The sequence below is a fragment of the Carcharodon carcharias genome, chromosome 26, assembly GCF_017639515.1.
Source record: "Carcharodon carcharias isolate sCarCar2 chromosome 26, sCarCar2.pri, whole genome shotgun sequence".
NCBI classification, from domain to species: domain Eukaryota; kingdom Metazoa; phylum Chordata; class Chondrichthyes; order Lamniformes; family Lamnidae; genus Carcharodon; species Carcharodon carcharias.
Genome location: NC_054492.1, coordinates 27,875,216 through 27,898,587, shown reverse-complemented (window position 1 = coordinate 27,898,587; position 23,372 = coordinate 27,875,216). Strand labels below are relative to the sequence as shown.

The 23,372-nt window shown below is 37.8% G+C and overlaps 1 protein-coding gene across 10 annotated transcripts in view; it reads right to left on the bottom strand.

Annotated features, from left to right (window-relative positions):
* Window positions 1–23,372, bottom strand: part of map2k5 (mitogen-activated protein kinase kinase 5) — a 275,892-nt gene that overhangs the window by 126,181 nt on the left and 126,339 nt on the right. For all 10 annotated transcript variants that reach the window (XM_041174736.1, XM_041174728.1, XM_041174729.1 and 7 more), the window contains 3 exons: window positions 17,561–17,629; window positions 17,373–17,454; window positions 14,469–14,530 (listed from right to left, as the gene is read on the bottom strand). In XM_041174736.1, the coding sequence (XP_041030670.1) occupies window positions 14,469–14,530; window positions 17,373–17,454; window positions 17,561–17,629 (213 nt within the window). The remainder of the gene's footprint in view (window positions 1–14,468; window positions 14,531–17,372; window positions 17,455–17,560; window positions 17,630–23,372) is intronic.

Here is a 23,372-nt window from a genome sequence, read left to right as displayed (position 1 = left end):
GATACTATATTTGATAAGATTGTTCAGGGAGAGAGAAAGGAGGAGAACAAAGCTGAAGTGTTTAGCTCAAGGAAGTTGGTAGAGTTACAACAAAAGGATCCACAAATAAAGCAGTTATATCAGGCAGCTTACTCATAAACAGAGGCAGAATGTATTCCAGAATGTTATTACCTTAAAGTTAATGTGTTAATGAGGAAGTGGAGGCTGTATCTGGTTTCAGCATATGAAAAATAGATGGAAGTGCATCAGATAGTTATACCATCTGGATTCAGAAATGAGATACTGAGGGTAGCTCATGAAATTCCAATAGGGGAACACTTAGGAATTAGGAAGACTCAGGCGAAGATACAAAAATATTTCTATTGGCCTGGATTGCATAAAGATGTAGTTAAATTCTGTAGAACACGTTACACATGTCGTGTGACAGAGAAACCACAAGCAGTGATTAAACCAGCACCTTTAATTCCAATTGAATCATTTGAGGAACCTTTTACTAGGATCTTGATTGTGTAGACTAATAGTGGAAATCAATACCTACTGACAATAATGGATGTGTCTACAAGGTTTTGGAAGCAATACTGTTGCGAAATATTACAGCAAAGAGAGTTGTGGAAATTCTTACTTTAAATTCTAATTTTTTTTTACAAGATATGGTTTGCCAAAAGAAATACAATCGAATCAGGGTTCAAAATTCATGTCACAGCTGTTTAATGAAGGAATGAACAGCTTGGGTTCAAACAGTTTAAGTCAGCAGCTTACCATCCGGAATCACAAGGTGCTTTGGAAAGATGGCATCAAACTTTAAAAACCATGATGAGAGCTTATAGTCAATACTATCCACAGGATTGAGATAGGTGAATTCCATTCTTGTTATTTGCTATTAGGGGTGCTCCTAATGCATCAACAGGATTTAATCCTTTTGAATTCGTCTATGGTCACGAGGTAAGGGGACCACTGAAGTTGATTCAGGAGAAACTGGTGGGTGAAAGTTTGGAAATTACTCTCCTGGATTACGTGACAAACCTCAGAGAAAGATTGAACAAAGCATGTGAGTTAGCTAGGGAACATTTAAAGATATCACAGCAGGTGATGAAAGTGAAGCAGATAAGAGGTTCAAAGCTCGTAGTTTTCTTGCTGGGCAAAAAGTGCTAGTTTTGCTACCAGTGCTGGATGAATCATTAAAGGCAAGGTTTAGCAGGCCTTACCGGATTGAGAAGAAGCTGAGTGAAGTAAATGATTTAATAAATATTCAGTATAGAAGAAAGGAGGAGAGGATGTGTCATGTAAATATGCTTAAAAAGTACTTTGAAAGGGAAGATGAAGAGAAAGAGGTAGAAATGAAGGATTCTGAAATTGATTTTCTTCTAATCAAATTGGATAATGAGGGGGTTCTTAAAAATTTAAATGTAATATTGAGTTACCTTCCAGAGAAGTGTCAAAGTGATTTGGAGAAGTTTTTGCAATCACTCAAAGCTATTTGTGGGAATAAGCTGGGGAAGACAAATTTAGCTATACATGATTTAAGTGTAGAGGATTCAGCTTCAATAAGGCAACATCCTTATAAAGTCCAGCAAAATTATCACAAGTACAGAAAGAAATTGAATTCATGCTTCAAAATGACATCATTGAATCTAGTTGCAGTAAATGGAGTTCATCAATTATGATGGTATCAAAACTGGACGGAACACAAAGACTGTGTGTGGATTATTGAAAAGTGAATGCAGTGACAAAAGCAGATTCAAATCCCATACCACATTTTGAAGATGGCATTGAGAAAGTGGGACAATCAAAGTTCATCACAAAGATTGACTTGCTGAGAGGATATTGGCAAGTACAGATATCGGAGAGAGCAAAGGAGATATTGGCTTTTGTGACGCCAGGTGGACTATATCAGTTTAAAGTTAAGTCATTTGGTATGAGAAATGCACTAGCAACATTTCAAAGACTGACAAAGTAATTTCAGGGCTGGGCAATTTTGCTATTTATATTGACGACTTGATTGTTTTCGGTCAAACGTGGGAGGAGCATTTACAACATCTGGAAGAGCTGTTTAATTGACTGCAAGAAGCTCATTTGGTGATGAACTTGACTCAGTTTGTAAAAACAGAAGTTACATATCTCGGCCACACCATTAGACATGGTAAGGTGGCTCCGAGATGCAAAAATCAAAGCCATCATGAATTTCCCGTGCCTGCAACAAAATGAGAAATTTTGAGATCTCTGGGAGTGAGTTAGTTTTACCGGAGGTTTTTACCAAACTTTAGCAGTGTGGTTGTTCCATTGAATGAACTATTAAAAAGCAACAAGAAGTTTCAATGGGCAATGGAGTGTCAGAAGGCATTTGACAGCTTAAAAATTGTATTGATTACGACACCAGTTTTAGCAGTACCTAATTATGCCAAACAATTTAGGTTGGCCATTGACACAAGTGATGTAGGCATTGGTGCTGCACTGTTGCAGGAAGGTGAAACCGGAATTGAGAAACCGATAGGGTATTTTTCGCGAAAGTCGAATGTACAACAGAGAAGATATTCTATGATCGAAAAGGAGACTCCGGGTCTGGTTTTAGTATTGCAGCATTTCCAGGTTTATGTTGCAAGTAATTTATCTGAAACAATTGTTTATACAGACCGCAATCCTTTAAAGTTTCTAGGCAAATTTTGAGACAGAACTACAAGACTGTTCAGATGGAGTTTATTACTGCAACTATTTAATTTACAGATTATACATGTGGCTGGATGTGAAAATCAAATTGAGATGCATTGTCGTGAGTTTAAAGCTCAAAGGAAACTGGACGTTTAAAACCTTGACTCTGGACTGAAATGACCTCTATTATACCAAGGATTTGTATATATATTATGTTAATGCATACATCTGGTAATGTAATGGTTTGGGTATACAGATAAGTATAGTAAGTAGTGTAAGATGGGTTGAGAAAATGAAGCCATCCTTTAAAATTATGACGGTTCATTTTTCCATAAGGATAGTCTGTTTGCAGCTAGCAAGATAAGCAAGGTTAAGCAGTGTGTTTATTTTTCCCAAAGGTTACTGACAATATCAGCAATGTTAAAGTTTTTATATTATGGCAAAGGTACAGTTCCAAAGACATATGGAACAATGGAATTTACATATTAAAGCAAGAGAAACATATATAAAGGAGAATGAATGGCTATGTTGGGGGCCATATAAGATCTAATAGGAGTGTGTGAAACAGTCCTGAAGAAGCCTCCAGCCATTTGTGCATACGTCTGTTGTGTCCAATAACTGAAGTTGGAGAAAACCATTTTGAATTCCACTTCCAAGTGGGTACCGAGTTAACTTGCTAGCTTTTTTAAAATCTAAAATCTATTTTGGACTTTTGCCTTAAAGGGAGTGCGTCACTGGGAGTCAGGTTAATTAGGAATTTTAGGATTTCTTATAGTATTAAGTAATTGTAGTCTTATGTATATGCTTTAAATCCTTTCTTTTGTTAATAAATATTTTAATTTAATTTTTTAAATCTCTAAAGGTCTTGGTGGATTCATTACTTCTGAATTCACTGCACATATCTTCTTGTAATAAATACAAATTGCAAAACCGTTGCAACAGTGTGGCCAAGTTTGCCTTGTGGATTTGGTCTGCCTGGCACACATCATCTGCTACGTCATAACAATACTTAGAATTACGTGGATAGCATTACACAGAAACGGGTCATTTGGGTCAACTAGTTCGTGTTGGTGTTCATACTCCACATGAGCCTCATCCCATTCCATTTGCTTTCTCTCATATTTTAGCATATCTTTCTATTTCCCTTTTCTCTCATGCACTTGCTTAGTTTCCTTTAGAAAGCATCCAAGCTGGCTCAATCACTTCCTGTAGCAGCAAGTTCTATATTCTCATTGAGCAAAAAAAATTCTCCTTATTTCCCTAGTGGATTTATTAGTAACTATCTTGTATTTATGGCCACCAGTTTCGGATTCTCCCATAAGTGGTAACATTCTCTCCACATCTATCCTGTCCAACTGATCCATAACTTGAAAGACCTCATTCAGATCACCTGAGTTTTCTCTTTTCTAAAGAAAAGTGTCCCATCCATTCAATCTTTTCGGATAGTTGTAATCTCTCAGTTCTGGTACTATCCCTGTAAATCATTTTTGTACTTTCATCAGTACTTCTATGGGCTCTTTATAAGATGGACACCAGAACTGTGCACAATACTCTAAGTATGGCCTGGCCAATGTCCTATGCATGTTTTATATAACTTCACTACTTTTGAATTCTATACCCTTAGAAATAAGTCCCAGTGTATAGTTAGCATTTTTAATTGCTTTGCTGAACTGCAGTACTGCTTTTAATAAGTTGTTCAGATGTATTCCTAATATCTAGATTTTTAAAAATATATACACATATATAATTTCCTTGAATATGCATGGGTGCATGTCATCTGGACCTGGGGTTTTATCCTTTTTTAAAGCTTTGCTAGTTTCTCAATTATGTTCTCCATTCCTATCCCAACTGCCTAATGTTCTTTTTAAACTCATTCTCTAGTGAAATGTCTATTTTATCATCTTAAGTAAAAACTGAGGTACAATAGTTATTCGATACTTCTGCCATTTCTTTGCTACTGAGAAGTCATCTTGATCATCCTTTTATTTATGCTCCTATTTTTCTTTTTCTTTTGTTATTTATGTCTGTAGCATACTTTATTATGTTCCTTGATAATTTGATTCCGTAATTTCTCTTTACCTTCCTATTTTAAAAAAATCTGCTCTAAGTTCCTTGTGTCCTTTCTGCATTTGTCCTCTTCTTTTGTATCAAAGTAAATCTTACAAGCCTTTTTCCTTAGATTCAATTTTCCCCTTGGTTCTATATTCATTCACCGTGTTCTATAATTAGCTAGCTTGTTTTTGGCTTTTAGCAAAATACATTTTTCCAGCTCGATTGATTACCCTTTTAAAGATTTCCCAATGTTTTTCCGACTCTTTGTTTTCATTATTTTCTCCCAATTTACCATTAGTTCTGCCCTCATTTGCTCATAATTTAATCTTTCCAATCTATTTACTTAAGCTTTGACCTACTTATACTCACACTTGATCCTAATCTTGAACATTACTATGTTGTGATCATAATAAATGGGATGCTCTCCTACTTTTAATTCATCTTTCTCTTCTGGCTGATTATACATTACAAGAACCACGAGCCATTCTTTTCTTGTACTTCTTACGTACTTGGGCAGCAAATCATGATACAAATGATAAATGTAGATATTTTCAGAACTTGTCATATAATGTAATGCTGGGCCATATTATTAACTCTTAAACAAAAATCATCAATGCTGCACTAAACACGATTTATTTTAGGAATGTCCTGACTTTAAATATATTAAAGTTTAAAATTTATAGTTCAATATATGAAATTAAAATCTTCACTTACTATCCTACATAGCATTTTTAATTGAGAACTCATTCCCTAATTTCAGAAAGAAATTTATATTATTAAAACATTCCTGTTAACATAATTGGCACCAAAGGGACAAATAACTCAAAGTAACTAAAAATGGTCAGCAGAAATTCTCTTGCAGTCTTAGAAGTCACATACATTTTGTTTGTTGTCACGACTCACTGGAGGTAGTGTGCTGCAATATCAAGTCTCACTGCTCCCCGAGCCGAGACAAATGTGAAAAGTTTGGTCAAACCACCTAATTGTTTAATTTAAGTTAACAGAATACGAGCACCAGGTTTGTAAACTTAAAAAGTAAATAACTGTTTATTGAACAAATTGTCTTTAACTATTGGCAAAAGAAAGAAATATGAACTGCTAATTTCTACGCTATAACCTCAACTTTACCCCTTCTTAAATCCCTATACACACAAATACAAGACACATAAGACACACAAAAACATGGATTTTAAGGGTGAGATAAAGCAGTTCAAGAGCACCAATTCTGGAGTACAGGATTCGATGGGTTCATTTTGATCAATGTCTTCCAAATTCCTTTCAGTTCTTTGTTGATGACATGAGGCAGTCTTCCTAGCACTTTCAGTCTTTAGTTCCACTGGCTGAGCACTTGCTTTTCAAGGTCTCGAAAGGTGATTTTCCCCTTTTCCTCTTGACAGGGGTTTTTCAGAGAGAGAGCAGGTTATAGGGATATGGGGGGGGGGTGGGTGGGAAAGCAAGCTAGCTATTATTGTAGAATTATTGGAATCTTACATACACAGGAGAAAGATGTTATAGGTCTTTTTTCTTTTCAGGCTAGGAGCTTTTTCTGTTGTACTGCTCTCACACAAACATGGTCACCTGGTCAGGAGCCAATTAAAACATTGTTGCCGGGCAGTTCCCCGTTAGACCAGACTCCTCCTCGACACCATCCTGTCTTTCATGACAAACTCTGTTCCAGAACAGTAACATTGTATATATCCCTCACACTGTTTCAGTAGACATGTCTTTCAAGCTGCAGCCACTGTAATTTTAATCCACAATCCAACAGAACTAAAACTTTATGTTCTTTACATTGTACACAATTTGTTTGTGCAACTTTTATTCAAAATTTCATGAAACTTGTTTCATTTGGCTATTTTGAAGTCAATGTTAAAAGATCAGTTGTGGTATGTAGCAGAGGTTCTCAACTGGGGGCTGATGAGAAGGTTTCAAGAAAGCCAACTGCTGGCCCAAGGCTTCTTCCAACTCAACCAATTTTGTCCCAGGTCTGGCTCAGATCTTATCCACTTCTAATAGCCAATTATCACAGTCAGCACCTGTTATATGACCTACGTGATCTTCCTCTCATGAGTCAGCAATGCATTTACAAAGTTCAATATTAGAAATAAAGTTTCAACAATATTTTCAATACATTTTACATTGTTTAGATCTAGTCACAAAATATTATTTTATGGCTGCGAGATGTTGATTTATTACCGTTCTCTCCTAACACTCCTCCACGCACCCCTTGCTTATGGATAATGTGAGTTGTCCAGTTTGTTTGAATTACTGTATTTATGCATGTGGGGATAGAATGTTCATTAGACAACTCCGGCTATTGGAGGGCTCTGGGTGCGAATACAAAACCGTTTTGTCAGCAGCATTGATGTGTTGGTCCCATTTAGTACAAACTGCTTAAAATAATTAATATATATGCTTAGATGTCTAAATTTTAAGCAATTTTGTACAGACAAATACTTGTGTTATGTTGCAAGGGGTCTATGGAATTTTTATAATATGGGAGGTGGGGGGGGGGTGGAGCTCAGAAGTCAAAAATGGTTGAGAATTCCAGATATACAATAAGAACATGTGGGGTGAAGGGGGAGCGTATAGAACAAAATAAAGTAAAATATAAAGCTGACTTCTGAAAGTTCTTTTGCATTTACCTTATGGCTCATAGCTCTCTAGCATAAGCACACAGTGAGCACTGCAAAACTGCCCAAGAAGATGAAAACAAAGTGGAATCTTAAAAAAAACAAAAGGTTTATCTAAAAAATACTTAATTCTGTATATCATAGAATAATCACAGCACAGGAGGCGGCCATTTAGCCTGTTGTGTCCATGCCGACTCTCAAGCGACTCACCACTCACCTAGTCCCACTCCCATGCCATTTCCCCCATAACCCTGCAAATTTTTTCTGTTCAGTTAAGTGTCCAATTCTCTTTTGAAGGCTATGATTAAATCTGCCCCCACCACACTCTCAAGCAGTGCACTCCAGGTCCTCTTCTTTTGCCAATCACCATAAATGGGTGCCCTCTGGCTCTCGATCATTCCCCTAACAGGAACAGTTTCTCCCTATCTACTTAGTCCAAAGCCGTCATGCTTTTAGACACCTCTACCAAATCTTAACATAGAGTGCGACTGTACGCTGAATTAGTATTTTTTGGCTCGTTGTGAGAAAAACACCTAAGTTGCATTGGTGCTAGAACTTTTGTTTGCCCACTCTACAATCAACATGCATATTTAAATACTTTCATTTTGGCTGTGCAAAATAAGATCTCATAAAATTATACATTAAATTACTGCAGTAACAAGCAAATCATGAACAATTTACTGATAAAAGCCAATATTCAAAGGGAAGCTCCATAGCCCTGGGCAGTTTCCAAAGATAATTACAGGACTTTGTGAAAACGAAGGTCTGTGAATTAGAATGAACTGAGACTAATAGCTGTCGATGTTTGATCACTTGGATTTAAATTAATTGTCACTACAAGGGATAATGAATGTCAGAATAAGACCGCCAACGTTGACAAAATGCAACCTATAATTAAGTGTTCCAAATTGCAGAGTTTTTCCCAACCTATAAATGATCAAATCTATTCTTGTTAAAAATAAAGCAAAATAAAAATTGCTAAATGAAAGAGCAGATGTCAACAGGGTACCAGAACTTTGCAGATTTCATTTTTCTAACCAATTAGTTTTGAAGATATTTTCACTAAAAATATAGAAAACATACATGGAAGACATGCTCTGATGCAACATGAGCAATTTGGTTGAAAGATTTTTGCTCATGACTTTAGAAAAAACAACCCAACCCACATAATTAGAGATCTTAGTTCCTGAGCAAGACTTTGGTGGTCTTGCCTAGAGGTCATTGATACACCTATTAGTCTGAAATACTCATATATTATTTTTCAAATGTACTATCCCTTTCAATGGCCTTCCCAGCTGGGCTTTAGATATGTGCCTTAATGGTAAATGCTGCCAACCAGCAATCAAAGGTATGATTAGAATAGACTGAGAATCAAGACGAGGAGTAAGAAGATACTGTGATAAAATTTCAGTAATGAGAAAAATTAAAAGAATCTGAATCCAGGATTATTCTAACCACGTTTCTTCAAGATAATGATGAGAGCAAAAGATACCATAAAAAATTGTAATCAAGGCATCATTCACTGCTACGTCACTTACATACTTGAATTTAGTGGCATTTGTTTATTGCGCTGATCTCAAATAGGCTACTAAAAATTCAAATGTAACTTTTGCCAATCTACTAGACTTTCAACTTTGCCAGTAGTGAGACCTCCCTAAAGCCAAGGTCTGATGATGGATTAGATTACATATTGGCTGAAAAGAACAAGCTGCTTCAAAATCCAATGCTCATTGGATATACTGTGGTGGCTCCTCAAAACACCTCATTTCAATGACTAGTTACTGGCAGGACCTAGTAATACAACAAGCACATCCCAGATATTTCTTAATATTTATAATAATATTTTAATAATAACAATATTTTTACGGGCATTGGAGAACAAGCATATGACAGAGGCTATGGGCCCTGACAAGATCCTGACTAATACTGAAGAATTGTGTTCCACAATTAGCCACACAACTAGTCAAGCTGTTCCAGCTCAGCTCCAACAGTGGCATCTACCTGACAGTGTGGAAAATTGCTCAGGTGTGCCCTGTCCACAAGAAGCAGGACAAATACAGCCTGACCAAATACACTCCATCAGTACTCTCGATCAGCAGCAAAGTGATGAAAGGTGTCGTTGACAGTGCTATCAAGTGGCAGGAGTAATCTGCTCACTGATGTTTGGACTGGGTTCCACCAGGGCCACTTGATTCCAGACCTCATTACAGCCTTTGTCCAAACACAGGCAAAAGAGCCGACCTCACAATATGAAACGAGAGTGACTTGCTCTTGATATAAAGGCAGTGTGTGACCTAGCAAAACTAAAGTCAATGGAAACCAGGGGGAAAATTCTCCACTGGTTGGAGTCATTCCTAGCACAAAGGAAGATGTCTGTGGTTGTTAAAGGCCAATCATCTCGGCCCCAGGTCATTGCTCCAGGAGTTCCTCAGGGTAGTGTCCTAGATCCAACCATCTTCCGCTGCTTCATCAATGACCTTCCCTCCATCATAAGGTCAGAAGCGGCAATATTCGCTGATGATTGCACACTGTTAAGTTCCATTCCGAATTGCTCAAATACTGATACAGTCCGTGCCCACATACAGCAACAAAATAAGGCTTGGGCAGATAAATGGCAAGTAACATTCACTCCACACAAGTGCCAGGCGATGATCATGTCCAACAAGAGAGAATCTAACCATCTTCCCTTAATATTCAATGGCATTACCATTGCTGAATCCCCCACCATCAACAAACCAAGGGTTACCATTGACCAGAAATTCCACTGGATCAGACATATAAATACAAGTACTGTGGCTACAAGATTCGGTCAAAGATCTCTGAAGACGGAGGGGCATGTTAGTGGGGTGGTGAAAAGGGCATATGGGACACTTGCCTTTATCAATCGAGGTATAGATTACCCTATGGTGAGGCCAGAGCTGGAGTACTGTGTGCAGTTCTAGTTGCCACATTATAGGAAGGATGTGATTGGACTGGAAGGGGTACAGAGGAGATTCACCAGGATGTTGCCTGGGATGAAACATTTAAGTTATGAAGTGGGGTTGGATAGACTTGGGTTGTTTTCGTTAGAGCAGAGAAGGCTGAAGGGCGACCTGATCAAGGTGTACAAGATTATGAGGGGATGGACAGAGTGGACAGGGAGCAGCTGTTCCCCTTAGCTGAAGGGTCAGTCACGAGGGGACATAAGTTTAAGGTGAGGGGCAGGAAGTTTAGGGGGATGTGAGGAAAAATCTTTTTACCCAGAGGGTGGTGACGGTCTGGAATGCACTGCCTGGGAGGGTGGTGGAGGTGGGTTGCCTCACATCCTTTAAAAAGTACCTGGATGAGCACTTGGCACATTACAACATTCAAGGCTATGGGCCAAGTGCTGGTAAATGGGATTAGGTAGGTAGGTCAGGTGTTTCTCACGTGTTAGAGCAGACTCGATGAGCCGAAGGGCCTCTTCTGCACTGAGAGATTCTGTGATTCTGTAAAGGCTGAGAATCCAATGGTGAGTAACTCACCTCCTGGCTCCCCAAAGTCTGTCCACTATCTACAATGCACAAGTCAGGAGTGTGATGGAATACTCTCCAATTGCCTGGATGAATCAGCTCCAATGACACTCAAGAAGCTCAATACCACACAGGACAAAGCAGTCAGCTTGATCAGCACCCTATCTACCACCTTAAACATTCACATCAGTGGCAGCAGTGTGTACTATATACAAGATGCACTGTAGCCACTCACCAAGCTTCCTTCAACAGTATCTTCCAAACTCTTAACTTCTATCACATTGAAGGTCAAGGGAGCAGACACATGGGAACATCACCACCTTCAAGTTCCCTTCCAAGACACACACCAAGCTGACTTGGAAATATATCCTTATTTCCTTCACTATCTCTGGGTCAAAAACCTGGAACTCCCTTCCTAACAGCATTCTGGGTGTACTTACACCAGGTGAACTGCAGCAATTCAAGAAGGTGGCTCACCATAACCTTCTCAGGAACAATTATGGATGGGCAACAAACGCTGGCCTTGCTAGCGCATGCAAATCCCATGAAAGAATGAAAAACAGCCGTGGCTGTTCACCTACACATAAGCAGTACACAGTCATAAGGTAACGAACAAATTCCAAGACTCAGAGGAAGAAGGGAAGATAATGTATTGAAAGTCTTATGTATAGCACATACTTCCTGTACACGTCACACTTAATTCCTGTTATATTTTAGTTGTCACACTTTAGCAAATCTATGGGAGTTCTCAAGTGTGATCAAGAAAATGTTACAGAACGTAAGCATGATACGTACATGTGCTATACACAAGGCTCTTAATACATCACTAGTGTATCCTCTTTGGCTTGAGTTGGAGGAAACTGTATTTTTTTAAGCTGTGTAAGTTGCAACAGTCTAAACGGCAAATGGATTTGGATGGCTTGTTATATCTCTGAGAGGACTGCATTACAAATTGGAGTGCTACCTATTAAGTATAATAGAAGCAGATATTAATGCTGCACTTTAGGCATTCCCACCATTATAAAAAAATTAGTATGTAATGCAAACAGGAAATAGACATGTCTCAAGAATTTTTATATCATAGAGGTATGGAATGAAACAGAACAGAAGCCCATTCATGCCTGTGCCAGCTCTTTGAAAAAACTATTAGTCCCATCACCCTGTCCTTTCCCCATAGACTTATAAATTCTACCCCTTCAAATACCTACTCAATTTCCTTTTGAAAGTTGCTACAGGATCTACTTCCATAAACCTTTCTGGCAGTGCACTCCCAATGACAAAAACTTGTGACATTTTTTTCTCATGTCATCTCTGGTTCTTTTCCCCTAGTTACCTTAAATCTGTGTCTTCTGGAACAGGCCTTTCCTTTTCTACTCTATCCCTTTGTGATTTTGAACACCACCATTAAAACTCCCCTTCATCTCCTTTGCTCCCAGGGAAACAATTCCAGCTTCTCTCATCTCTCTACAGAACTGAGTTCTGCTATCATATAACTGGAGCTATTCTACTGAATTTCCTCTGCACCTTCCCCAAGGCCTTGACATCCTTCCCAAAGGGTGGTGCCCTAAATTGGTCACCATATTCCACCTGGGGCCTAACCAGTGTTTGATAAAAGTTTTGCATAACTTCCTTCCTTCCTTTTCTACTCTAAGCCTCTATTTATAAAGCCAGGGATCCCATATATAAATCAGCAAAGAGCCTGCGTTTACCAAAATATTGATTCAAAAACCACTAGATTGAAATTAGGTTTTGCAATATTGATAATGAATACATTAACATGTTCATATGCAATTCCTTTGTTGCTTATTTTAACAAAGGCATTAGCCTGAAATGAGTTAATGCTTTCATTAATAATAGAAGGGAGAGGAATTTAATGATTACATCTTTGTTTCTAATATCTCACATCTCGATTTCAATGCCGTATTATTCAGCTAGCAGGTTATGTTTATACTGGACTGTTATACTTACGCAATGTCTGCTCCAGTTAAGCATGTCAGGGAAGGATTTTACAGAGTATTCCTTTCTTAGCATTTAAACTATGAATATGCACCACCAACATGAAATGAAATGTTAGGTTGAATCTATCATACAGTAAAGTACTACCACTTCACAGGAACAAGCTTGGGGGGTTAAATGGCATTTCTGGCTTTCTGCCACACTGATAGCAAGGACAAGCACTGGAAGGGAGCATGGGTTGGAGAATCCATGTTATAGCATTGCAACCCTATTGTCAAAATTCACTGCCTTTGTGTATTCCCACTGGGAACTCTGGATTGCTGAATTAGATCTTTTATTTTTATCCAAATGAGACCAAAAAAGAGTTTTAACCCTGATTAGCCTACTTCTTTAATCCAAATGAGTTATCCATATCGTGAAGAACTTCTTGAGAACTCAAGGGGTTAACTGACTCTATAAACAACACAACTTGATCTAACTTTTTTACAAGGTTTGTCAAGTGCCAAATTACAACACAGCTTTTTGTTGGATTTTGAAATCCTGTTTGAATGTGCAATTTATGCACCTGATCTTATGGTGCATTAAATGCTATTAATAGTATGAGGTTTAAATCTTAACCAGCCCACAGAGAGATGTTTGGACCCCATGTCCATCATTACTAAGGAAGTATTTTCTTCTTAAAATATACACAAGGACATTCATATATTAGATATTTGGAAGAGCAAGACAAAAGAAGAAACTTGCATTTATGTAGCGCCTTTCAAGAAACTTGCACTTATATAGCACCTCTCAAAGTGCTTTGCAGACAATGAATTACTTTTGAAGTGTAATCACTCTTATAATGTAGGAAATGCAGCAGCCAATTTATGAACAGCAAGGTCCCACAAACAGCAATATGAATTATCGGATAATCTGTTTTAGTGCTGTTGTTTGAGGGATGAAAGCTGGCTAGCGTAACAAGAAGAATATTGGTAAGATTGATTTTTTTCTCCCTCCATACCTCACCCTGTTCTCTGGCTAATAGGAAAGGTCTTTATGAATGTTACTCCACAGCTGACCAGAACAAAGTGTGCCTGAGTGATCCAGGATAACTAGGTCTCTAATTGTGTCTTCCATTCAACACTTCCCCTACAACATGGTTGGATGATTGAGAACGTGAAAATGGCAAATCATAAGCACACATACATCCTAACATTCTGCAATGTAGAACCCCTCAAGTGTATTTCACCTTGTAAAACCACCAATGAAAGATTATACTATTTATTTCGGCTCTAATGATCAGTCACACTTACACCTGCTGTTATGCTTGTTTCAGTAAATGAGGAGTTCAGATCCAGTCATAAAAGGTTTTAAAAACAAACTCCATTAGGATGTCCCCAACCAGCCTAAAAATTATAGAAGTGTTACATCTAATTACTTTTACAAGACCTACCTGTAATCTTTAGCCAGCTAACCGTATCTACAATTCCAAACATCCCTTAGGCTGTGATAATATGCAAATTGCAATTTGTGTCTGTCACCTAAGATTCTTCACCATGTGTATGTGTTATATATAAAAATATATACAAAACAGTTTAATGATTTTTGGTGTCGTGATTTTTTTCTGAATTTATTCTATGCAAATTGGAATTAATACATATTTTCCCAAATATGATGTTAAGGTATCAATTTTTAAAATATTTAGACTTACTGCAACAGAGATTCTGCCTAGTACGTGCTCAGGGATTTTTCTATATACATCCAAAGAACCTCCTAAAGGAAATTATAATAGAGGAGAAAAACATGAATACATATTAAATTAAATTATGATTATTACAATCATTAACTATAAGCTCTAAAATAAATTACTTTTGTGCTCTTATGGCTGAATATACTAGAGCACCCCATCTGGTTCAAGGTCAAGTACAACATCCAATTACTTAAGGCACTTATTGTACTCATTTTAAAACCACTATAAATGCAGTGTTAAAGAGAATACAGGTAATTAGGGTTTAAAGTCCAAACTACGTCCAACAAATTGAAATTCACGAAAGGAAGCAGAAATTTGTGAACTATTTCTTTTATTTATTTATATTGAAATGAAAAAATAGATTACTTAATTGAATCCTTTGAATGAAGGCATACACAACATACCATGGAAATGCTGCCAATCTATCTGGTAGTAATTGATAATGTGAAAAATTGCACCATTAAAATTCTGTTTGACCAGGCAGGACTCTTTCATCAATGGAGGCATAAACAAGAAGTAAGTGACCAATAGGAGGGAATTGTTTTTAAAAATTCAATCACAGGATGTGGGCTTCGCTGGCTGTGCTAGCATTTATTGCCCACCCCTAGTTGCCCTTGAGAAGGTGGTGGTGAGCTGCCTTCTTGAACAGCTGCAATCCATGTGGTGTAGGTACACCCACAGTGCTGTTAGGAAGGGAATTCCAGGATTTTGATCCAGCAACAGCGAAGGAACAGCGATGTATTTCCAAGTCAGGATGGTGTCAGAATTCTGACATACTTAAGTGATGGGAAATATCAGTCCAGATATTGCAGATATCACAGCTCAAACTAAAGCTGATTTTATATTAGTCGTCAGTTACTGGCTCCTGTAGAATGGGTTTCGCTGTGAGCTGGAGTGTGATGGAACCTGGATGAGTGCAGCTCCGACAACACTCAAGAAGCTTGACACCATCTAGGACAAAGTAGCCTGCCTGATTGGCACCACATCCAGGAACATTCACTCTCTCCACCACGATGCACAGTGGCAGCAGTGTGTACCATCTACAAGATGCACTGCACAAACTCACCGAGGCTCCTTAGGCAGCACTTTCCAAACCCACGACCACTAACACTAGAACACTAGAACAGTAGGACAAGGGCAGCAGACACATAGGAACACCATCTCCTCTTCAAGCCACTCACCATCCTGACTTGAAATATATCGCTGTTCCTTCACTGGCGCTGATTTCTGGAACTCCCTCCCTAACAGCGCTATGGGTGTACCTCCACCACAGGGAATGCAGTGTTCAAGAAGGCAGCTCACCACTTTAACTTCTCAAGGCAACTATGGATGGGCAATAAATGCTGACCTAGCCAGCAATGCCCACATTTCATAAATGAAAAGAAAATTAATCATAACAGCATTTTTCTTTCTAAGACTTATAACCCTAGAACACTTGTATTTTGTTACTATGTCTTTGGAGTTGCCACTAGCCTTTCTGAGACCAATAAAAATGCTACTCTGCCGATAGTGATGCCTTTTGAAGATGATATTATGCTCAGTATCATATTACTTCAAAAGTGTTGGACCTGTTGAACCATACTTGAGTACGTGTCAGCACCTGCAGAGCTATACCTCTAGGATATGTCACTCTCTATGGAACCATACCTCCAGAGTGGGTCAGCAGCTATGGAATCACATCCCTAACAGTACTGGGTTACTGTGTGTGAAATCATACCCCCAGCATGGATCAGTAACTGGGGAGCTATACCCCTACCCAGATTAGACAAATGCCTGTGGAACCATATCCCCAGCATGGGGCAAGGCCTTTCCAACATAGTAAAAAGCTATGAGAAAACAGGCTTCAAAGAAAATATTTTTTAGCTTTACATATATAGGGAGATGGTAGCATAGTGGTGATGTCACTGGCATAGTAATCCAGGGGCCCAAATTAATGTGCTGGGGCCATGGGTTCCAATCCCACCATGGCAGCTGGTGGAATTTAAATTCAAATAATGAGAATCTGGAATTGAAAGCTAGTCTCAATAATGGTGACTATGAAACTATCAATTGTCATTAAAAAACCTATCTAGTTCATTAATGTCCTTTAGGAAAGGAAATTTTCCATCCTCGCCCGGTCCAGGCCCACAGCCCCTTGAAAAAGCCTAGCAAGCCAGTTCAAGACAATTAGGAATAGGCAACAAAAACTGGCCTTGCCAGTAATGCCCACCTCCCATGAAAGAATAAATAAAAGAAAAATATACACAAACATCCAATGGATGAAGCCAAAGCATTTAGCTTTTTAACCCGTTATTCATTTGGTATGACAATGTATGGACATGTATTGATCATTCATGAACATAACACTTTTTGGCATTCAATAGTTCTGTTTTTTTGTTTTGTATACTAAGCACAGAAATTCATTCAGCCCTAACCAACTCGTCTGCTTTTGAATCCATTGCAAATACATTACATTCCATCAAGGCACCCACAAATCCTCTAAGCTATACTCCAAATTGAAATGTTGCCTATTTGCCATCTAAATCAGGTTTCAGCTAATAGTTCAAGCGCCATCAAATCTAGCTATATTCACTGATAAGCTGCAGGGCCACTGTGGATTTAAGTGTAACAAGTTACTAATGATAAAGTGAAATTTTTTTTTGCAGTATGTCTCAATACAGACTCTGGGGTTAGATTTTTTTCTAAAGCATTCTAAGCTGTCAAGTGTCCTCATTTATTCCAGTTTTGATTTACATACCCTAGCAGAAAGGAACATATCATCGAAGTAGCCAGATTTGTGGATGCCCAGCATATGGGCAAAAAAAACCCACAGCTCAGATAAGGTCCTTACAAAAATGTTAAATATAAAATAACCTCCAAACTCACCATCCATGAATTCTGTACATATTGATATCCTGTTTTCCACAAAAAATGCACCATAAAATCCTATTATATACGATGAATCACACTGTAAGCATTTGAATAACAAAAAAAAAAGTCATTTTAAGAAAAGGTCTCACAATTTAATGAAGTCAAACAAAGCTAAAATTAGCAGTTAAATGTTGTAGAATTACCTTATAAAGAATTTCTAGCTCTGACATAATTTGTTTTTGAAGTTCAACTGTAATGTCTAAGGGAATAACCTGCAATAAAATAAAACAAAATGTAACCATGTGCTAATTGGCTAAATATTGCAATTTTATACATTAAGTGACAGGCTGCAGCAGTTGTCAGCAATCAATGGTGGATCATTTCTACGTAAATTGGAAGATGTGAATTATTGTTCTTATTGAGAAACCAGACTGAAAATCTAAGGCCCGTCTTGCATGACACCATCAAAGTTGAAGTAATGGGGAAGATAAAACAACTCAAGATGCAATGGGTAAGAATTGCCAAGGTTGGGTTTTTAAAGGTTGTGGATTTATAAGGGGAGGTAAGAAATTCAAGTGTTTTTTCTTCTAAATTTCTAATCTCCTCTCCTAGTGGTAACACTCTCACCTCCAGATCAGAAGGTTATGGGTTCAAGCCATGCACCAGTTTACAAAATATAACCCAGGCTAATATACTAGTGAAGCACTGACAGGGTACAATATGTCACACTTCACAATGAATTCTGAAGCTCCCAAGATACTATTCAAATAGTTCTCTTCCAGGTCAAGATTTTCACTCAGCTAGTACCCCTAAAAAGAGACTGGCTGGTAATTCATTTCTTTGCTATTTCTGGGATGCTACTAGTGCCAAATTCTGCTGCATTTGCCTACACAGTCACTACAGGCCAGTAAACCTCAAAAACTATTAATTTTGTGATGGTTTCAATGTCTTAAGCAAATGGATGTATTATTAAAAGGTTTATCAAGTTACTCAGTACTTGCTACTTTATTTCTAAGGCTATGGAAGTGTGCTGGCATTTCAACTATGTGGCGACTCCTTAATGGGAGCTTAGACAGAATCAACAGGCTATCTGAAGGAAACACTGCCAACACTGAATCAGTCTTCAATTGTGTGCAAGAATCACTGTATAGTGATCAGGAGCAGAAACTGAATGGTTTCTCCTCTTTCAACTTACTGAGGCCAAGTAATTGTTGCCCCAGGTAAGCTCAACTAACCACATGAATCAAATCTGAGCCTTTTGATCTGTATGATCTGGTGGATGGCATCCTCGCCCAGTAGGCCAATGGGAGGCCCTGGAATCGCAATCTTGAAGTCCTGGGTAAGAATGATATCATAGTTCTTTGCTTGAATGTGACTAATCAAACATATGAAATACTCTAATGTCAGCATTTACACTGATAGCCAATGGAATGACATGGCAGAAGAACAATTTCAAATCTAGAATTCAATGCATGTTGAATTTGAGGGCTGGAATAAACTGTTCAATTCTGCTCTTGTGTTTAGAACCCTGATTAACTTCCCAGGGATGGTTAGGTTAATTAACTGCATCCAGGTATCTATATAACATACAGTTTATATACAGGCAAAATTGACATTAAAAATATTCTTCCATAATTATCTGACAGTGCTTTACATCATTGATAGTCATGAAGTGTTTCACTTGTTTCATGTCAAACATTCTTTTCGATCCTCTTGTTCCACATATTGATCAGTTGACCTAAAAAGTTTATTGATCTGGGGGGGGGAGATGGTGGCTTAGTGGTAATGTCAGTAGACTAGTAATCTGGAGGCCCAGGTTATTGCTCTGAGGACTCAAGTTCAAATCTCACCACGGCAGCTGGTGGAATTTAAATTCAATTAATAAACCTGGAATTGAAAGCTACTCTCAGTAACAGTGCCATGAAACTGATCATTGTAAAAACCCATCTGGTTCTAAAGGGCACTAATGCCCTTTAAGGAAGGAAATCTGCCATCCTTACCTGGTCTGGTCTACATATGACTCCACAGCAATGTGGTTTACTCTCAACTGCCCTCTGAAATGGCTTGGCAAGGCAATTAGGGGTGGGCAAGAAATGCTGACCTTGCCAGAAATGTCCACATCCCATGAAAGAATAAAAAGTTACAGTTTGCCTATCAACCTATGCTTGTGCTACCTTTGTTGGTTTCTCTTCAGCTTTTAACACCATGCAACCAAGCTTACTGAAAAAATTTGATGCTACTTTGGATCAATGAGTTCCTTCACAATAAGACCCAACAGGTGTTAGTCTCTGGGATTTATTTGGAGCCCATGTTAATGAAAACTGGATCTCTTCAGGGTTGTGTACTTCCACCTTTGCTTTTTATCCTCTATACAAATGACTCGTTCACAGTAGGATGGCATAACAATCCTGAAGTAGGCTGATGATATGGTGCTTGTGCTCATAAGGAATAACGAAATATACTATAGAAACGCATGGAGAAGCTCATAACTTAGTGCGATAACAATTCTCTTAAACTATATAAAAACAAGACTAAATAACTAGTTATAGATTTTGAGAAAAAGCCAGTTAATGATATTGTTCCTGTGAAGATTCATGATGTGAACAGTGAAATAGTAACTAACTACAAGTATCTAGGTGTCAAAGTAGATGATAAGTTGAATTGGTGGGAACATATAGAGATGTGATGGCCAAGGGGCGTACACAATCATACTATCTCAGAAAACTAAAATCCTTTCGTATAAACCTTTACAATCATGAAACTCTTCTCTATGGCTGTAGTTGAGAGTGCTATCCTTTTTGGATGTCTCGCCTGGTACTGTTGTTTTAGGAAAGCAGACTCTTTAAGGGTTCAGAACCAGGCAGGAAGGATATTTGATGAGCAGATCTCTCTTGATGAAATCTGCTCTTGAAGAATTTTGATGAAAGTAAAACATGTCATGAACAATGAAAATCACCCCTTGTCTCAGTGTTACTGTTGGATGCGTTCAGAGAAAAGGCATCAAGTGCAGGACAAATCAGTTCCTGAACTTGTTTAAAGTTCTTATAGAGAAGGGCACAAACAAGAGTTTGATGTATGGATGAGGATATGTACTCAGGACCAGGGCTCTCTGACTGATTACTTTAATGCATTGGAATAGATTTTAATACATATTTAAACAAAGTTAGATCTTTGTGATAGAGTAATTTTCTTTCTTTTATTGCTATTATTCATTTTTCTTTATTTTTGTAATGAACAAGCAATGTACCTGAAACAAAATTTCATAACAAAATAATAGTGAATTGAATTGAACTAATAAACCCCGTTAGACCTCAGTTAGCAAGGAGTAAATATTTCAAATGTTTTTACAGCAAGACGAATAGCATAAAAATGGAAGTTCACATCAATTCAAGTTATTTCTAAAAAAAAACCCATCTTCAACAGTGCACACTGTGGAGGAACAGGGAATAACTGACAGCAACTTTTGCATTTCTGTGCATCCCAGATCCCAGAAGTTGCTGTCAGTTTCATAGTTGTAATGATGGCGAATGCTGACAGTTTCACTGACACTGCAACTGTAAAATCCAGGCCATAGATTGAGAAAGTGAAGGATTAGGAAGAGCTGAAAGCACGGTAGAAGAGAAAGGTCCTTAGAAAACTCTTGACAGCAAGAGAGAGGGAGAAAAAGTTGCTAAGAGGGGGACACAGTGGCTAAAGGATCGGCTGCCAATGATGAAGTAGAAGGGGACACGAGAAGTAGGCTGATATTAGAGGTGGCTATGTGGAGAGATCATGGAGGTAGAGGCACAATGCCATGGAGACTTAAAGGTGTGCATAAGAATCTTAAGAGTCAATCCACTGGGGCATGGAGAGCCAGAAGGTTTAGCAAGAAATGGAGGTGATAATGAAAAGGCAAGCTGGGGTATTGTGTGTGTGTTGTAGTTTATGAAGCCAGAGAGGAGAGTTTGTCATTAAAACAGAAATTAAAGCTTGAAACACAAATGCACTTAGGTTACACAGGACAACCAGCACATGACTGGTTAACACAACACACAAAAGCCTTCATTTTTTTTATATCGTGGGGAACATATTTGAGATCATGTGGAAACCCATTTTTTACCTTGCTGTAGGGTGATTTATAAAAAGCAGCTTCAAATTGACTTGTAACTGTAATATCCTGCTGCCAAGGAAAATTTAAAACCACATACTTGTGAATCAATAGTCATTCGCCAACAAAATTCAACTCAGGGTCTCCCGGTGAAAAAAAAATGGAATAATTCACTGCCATACATCCCAATGTCCCTCAATTAATAGGAATAGCATTTAAGGCTGAGAGTGGAGTACCTGAGTAAATTTGCTCAGATCACCAATACACCTCCAGGACAAACAAGGATGAGTTGTCAAGTTAAATACAAGCAGTCAACTGACTGAATTATAATTTACTCTTTGTGCTCAACTTAAATTAGTGCAAAGCTATTAAAATATACAGTATAAATAAGGCAATTCATCACTGGCTGACATGGATGACTTCGTCTATTTGCAGGAGCAGCACACATTCCACTTAAGGGAGGGAGTGCAGAATCACAGGTCAAATTAAGCTCCTATTCCTGTTTAATTTACTTATATAATCCCTAGCTGACACAACTGTCTTTATATGTACTTTTGCAGCATGAGATGCATGATTACTTTATAAATGATTAATCAAATTAAGTATTTGAATGCTGAGTTGTGCCCAACAGTAGTCAAGGCTAGTTATAAGAAAAAAGTAAGTACTACCTACCTTTTTATGTATGTATATAAAAAGCTAAATAACAAATTTTGAGAAGACTTCAATTTACTCATTGTTTTTTTTCAAAAATACAACCAAAAACAATAATATAACTTGGGATTAGGCTGCGCAATTGACTAATTCTTACTTTCCATTTTTATATCTCACCCCGTTTAAATCTATATATACATAATTTGAACATTAAACCTACTATTTTAAAAGTGAATGAGGAAATTGCTATACCTATGTCTGGACCTCTAGTTGGAAGCACAATAATTCCTATTTCGGGGAGGGTATGTTATTTGGATTGATTTTCAGTTTGTTTTAAACAGGTTGATACTGGCATTAATGTGACATTATTATAACTGGCATCATTATGATTTTTTTATGGGAACAGCACTAGTCATGAATATACCTCCAATGATGTGACACAAGGCCTTTGGCTTCCAGCTTCCGCCTGATCCAGTGGTAACATTTATCAAACTGGGTACTCTGGCAATACAAAATTTGCTTCAAAGTTTGTATACAGAACTATTTAATCATTGTTTGTATTCAGATCTATTTTTAATTTTTTTTACAATTAAAATCAAAAACTGGGTTATGATCTTGAAGAAACTGCAGGATAAACTCATTATAAAACCTCTACCTCAAGTTTTCACTTAAAAGAAAATTCTTAATATCGTGTCTACAGATTAATCGAATGCAAATTTGGAGGTTATACATGTTGAAAATAGGTAGCCTTTTTTGCCTCAAGTTTAATTTTCCAGAAAATGTAAACAAAATTAAAGTTAAGCTCAAAGAAAAACTAAAAGTATTTCCCATTTGTATTCTTTAATAAACTATAAATGAAAAAAATGCAATTATACAATGCTTTCTACTACCTCAGGGCATCCCAAAATACTTCACAGCCAATGAAACACTTTTGATGCCATTGCTATACTGTAACCAACAACCAACAAGGTCCCACTAACAACAAACCAGACAAATCGGTTTTGGTGGAGTTGATTGAAGGCACGAGGGAACTATGCTGCTCTTCTGTGAAACGTGCCACTGGATTGTCTACATACACCTGAGAAGGGTGCTTTAGCTATGCACAAGTTTTAAATCCATTACAGGGCGCTGTTATGTAACTGTCTGCTTAAGCTAAGTTACGGACTCCTGATTTTACTGAGAATTTCTCAGTGGTATCCTCGTACACCTCGACATTCATGTTGCTATGTCATATTGCATTCTTCATATTTTGTTACAAATGAACAGGCATTCATAAG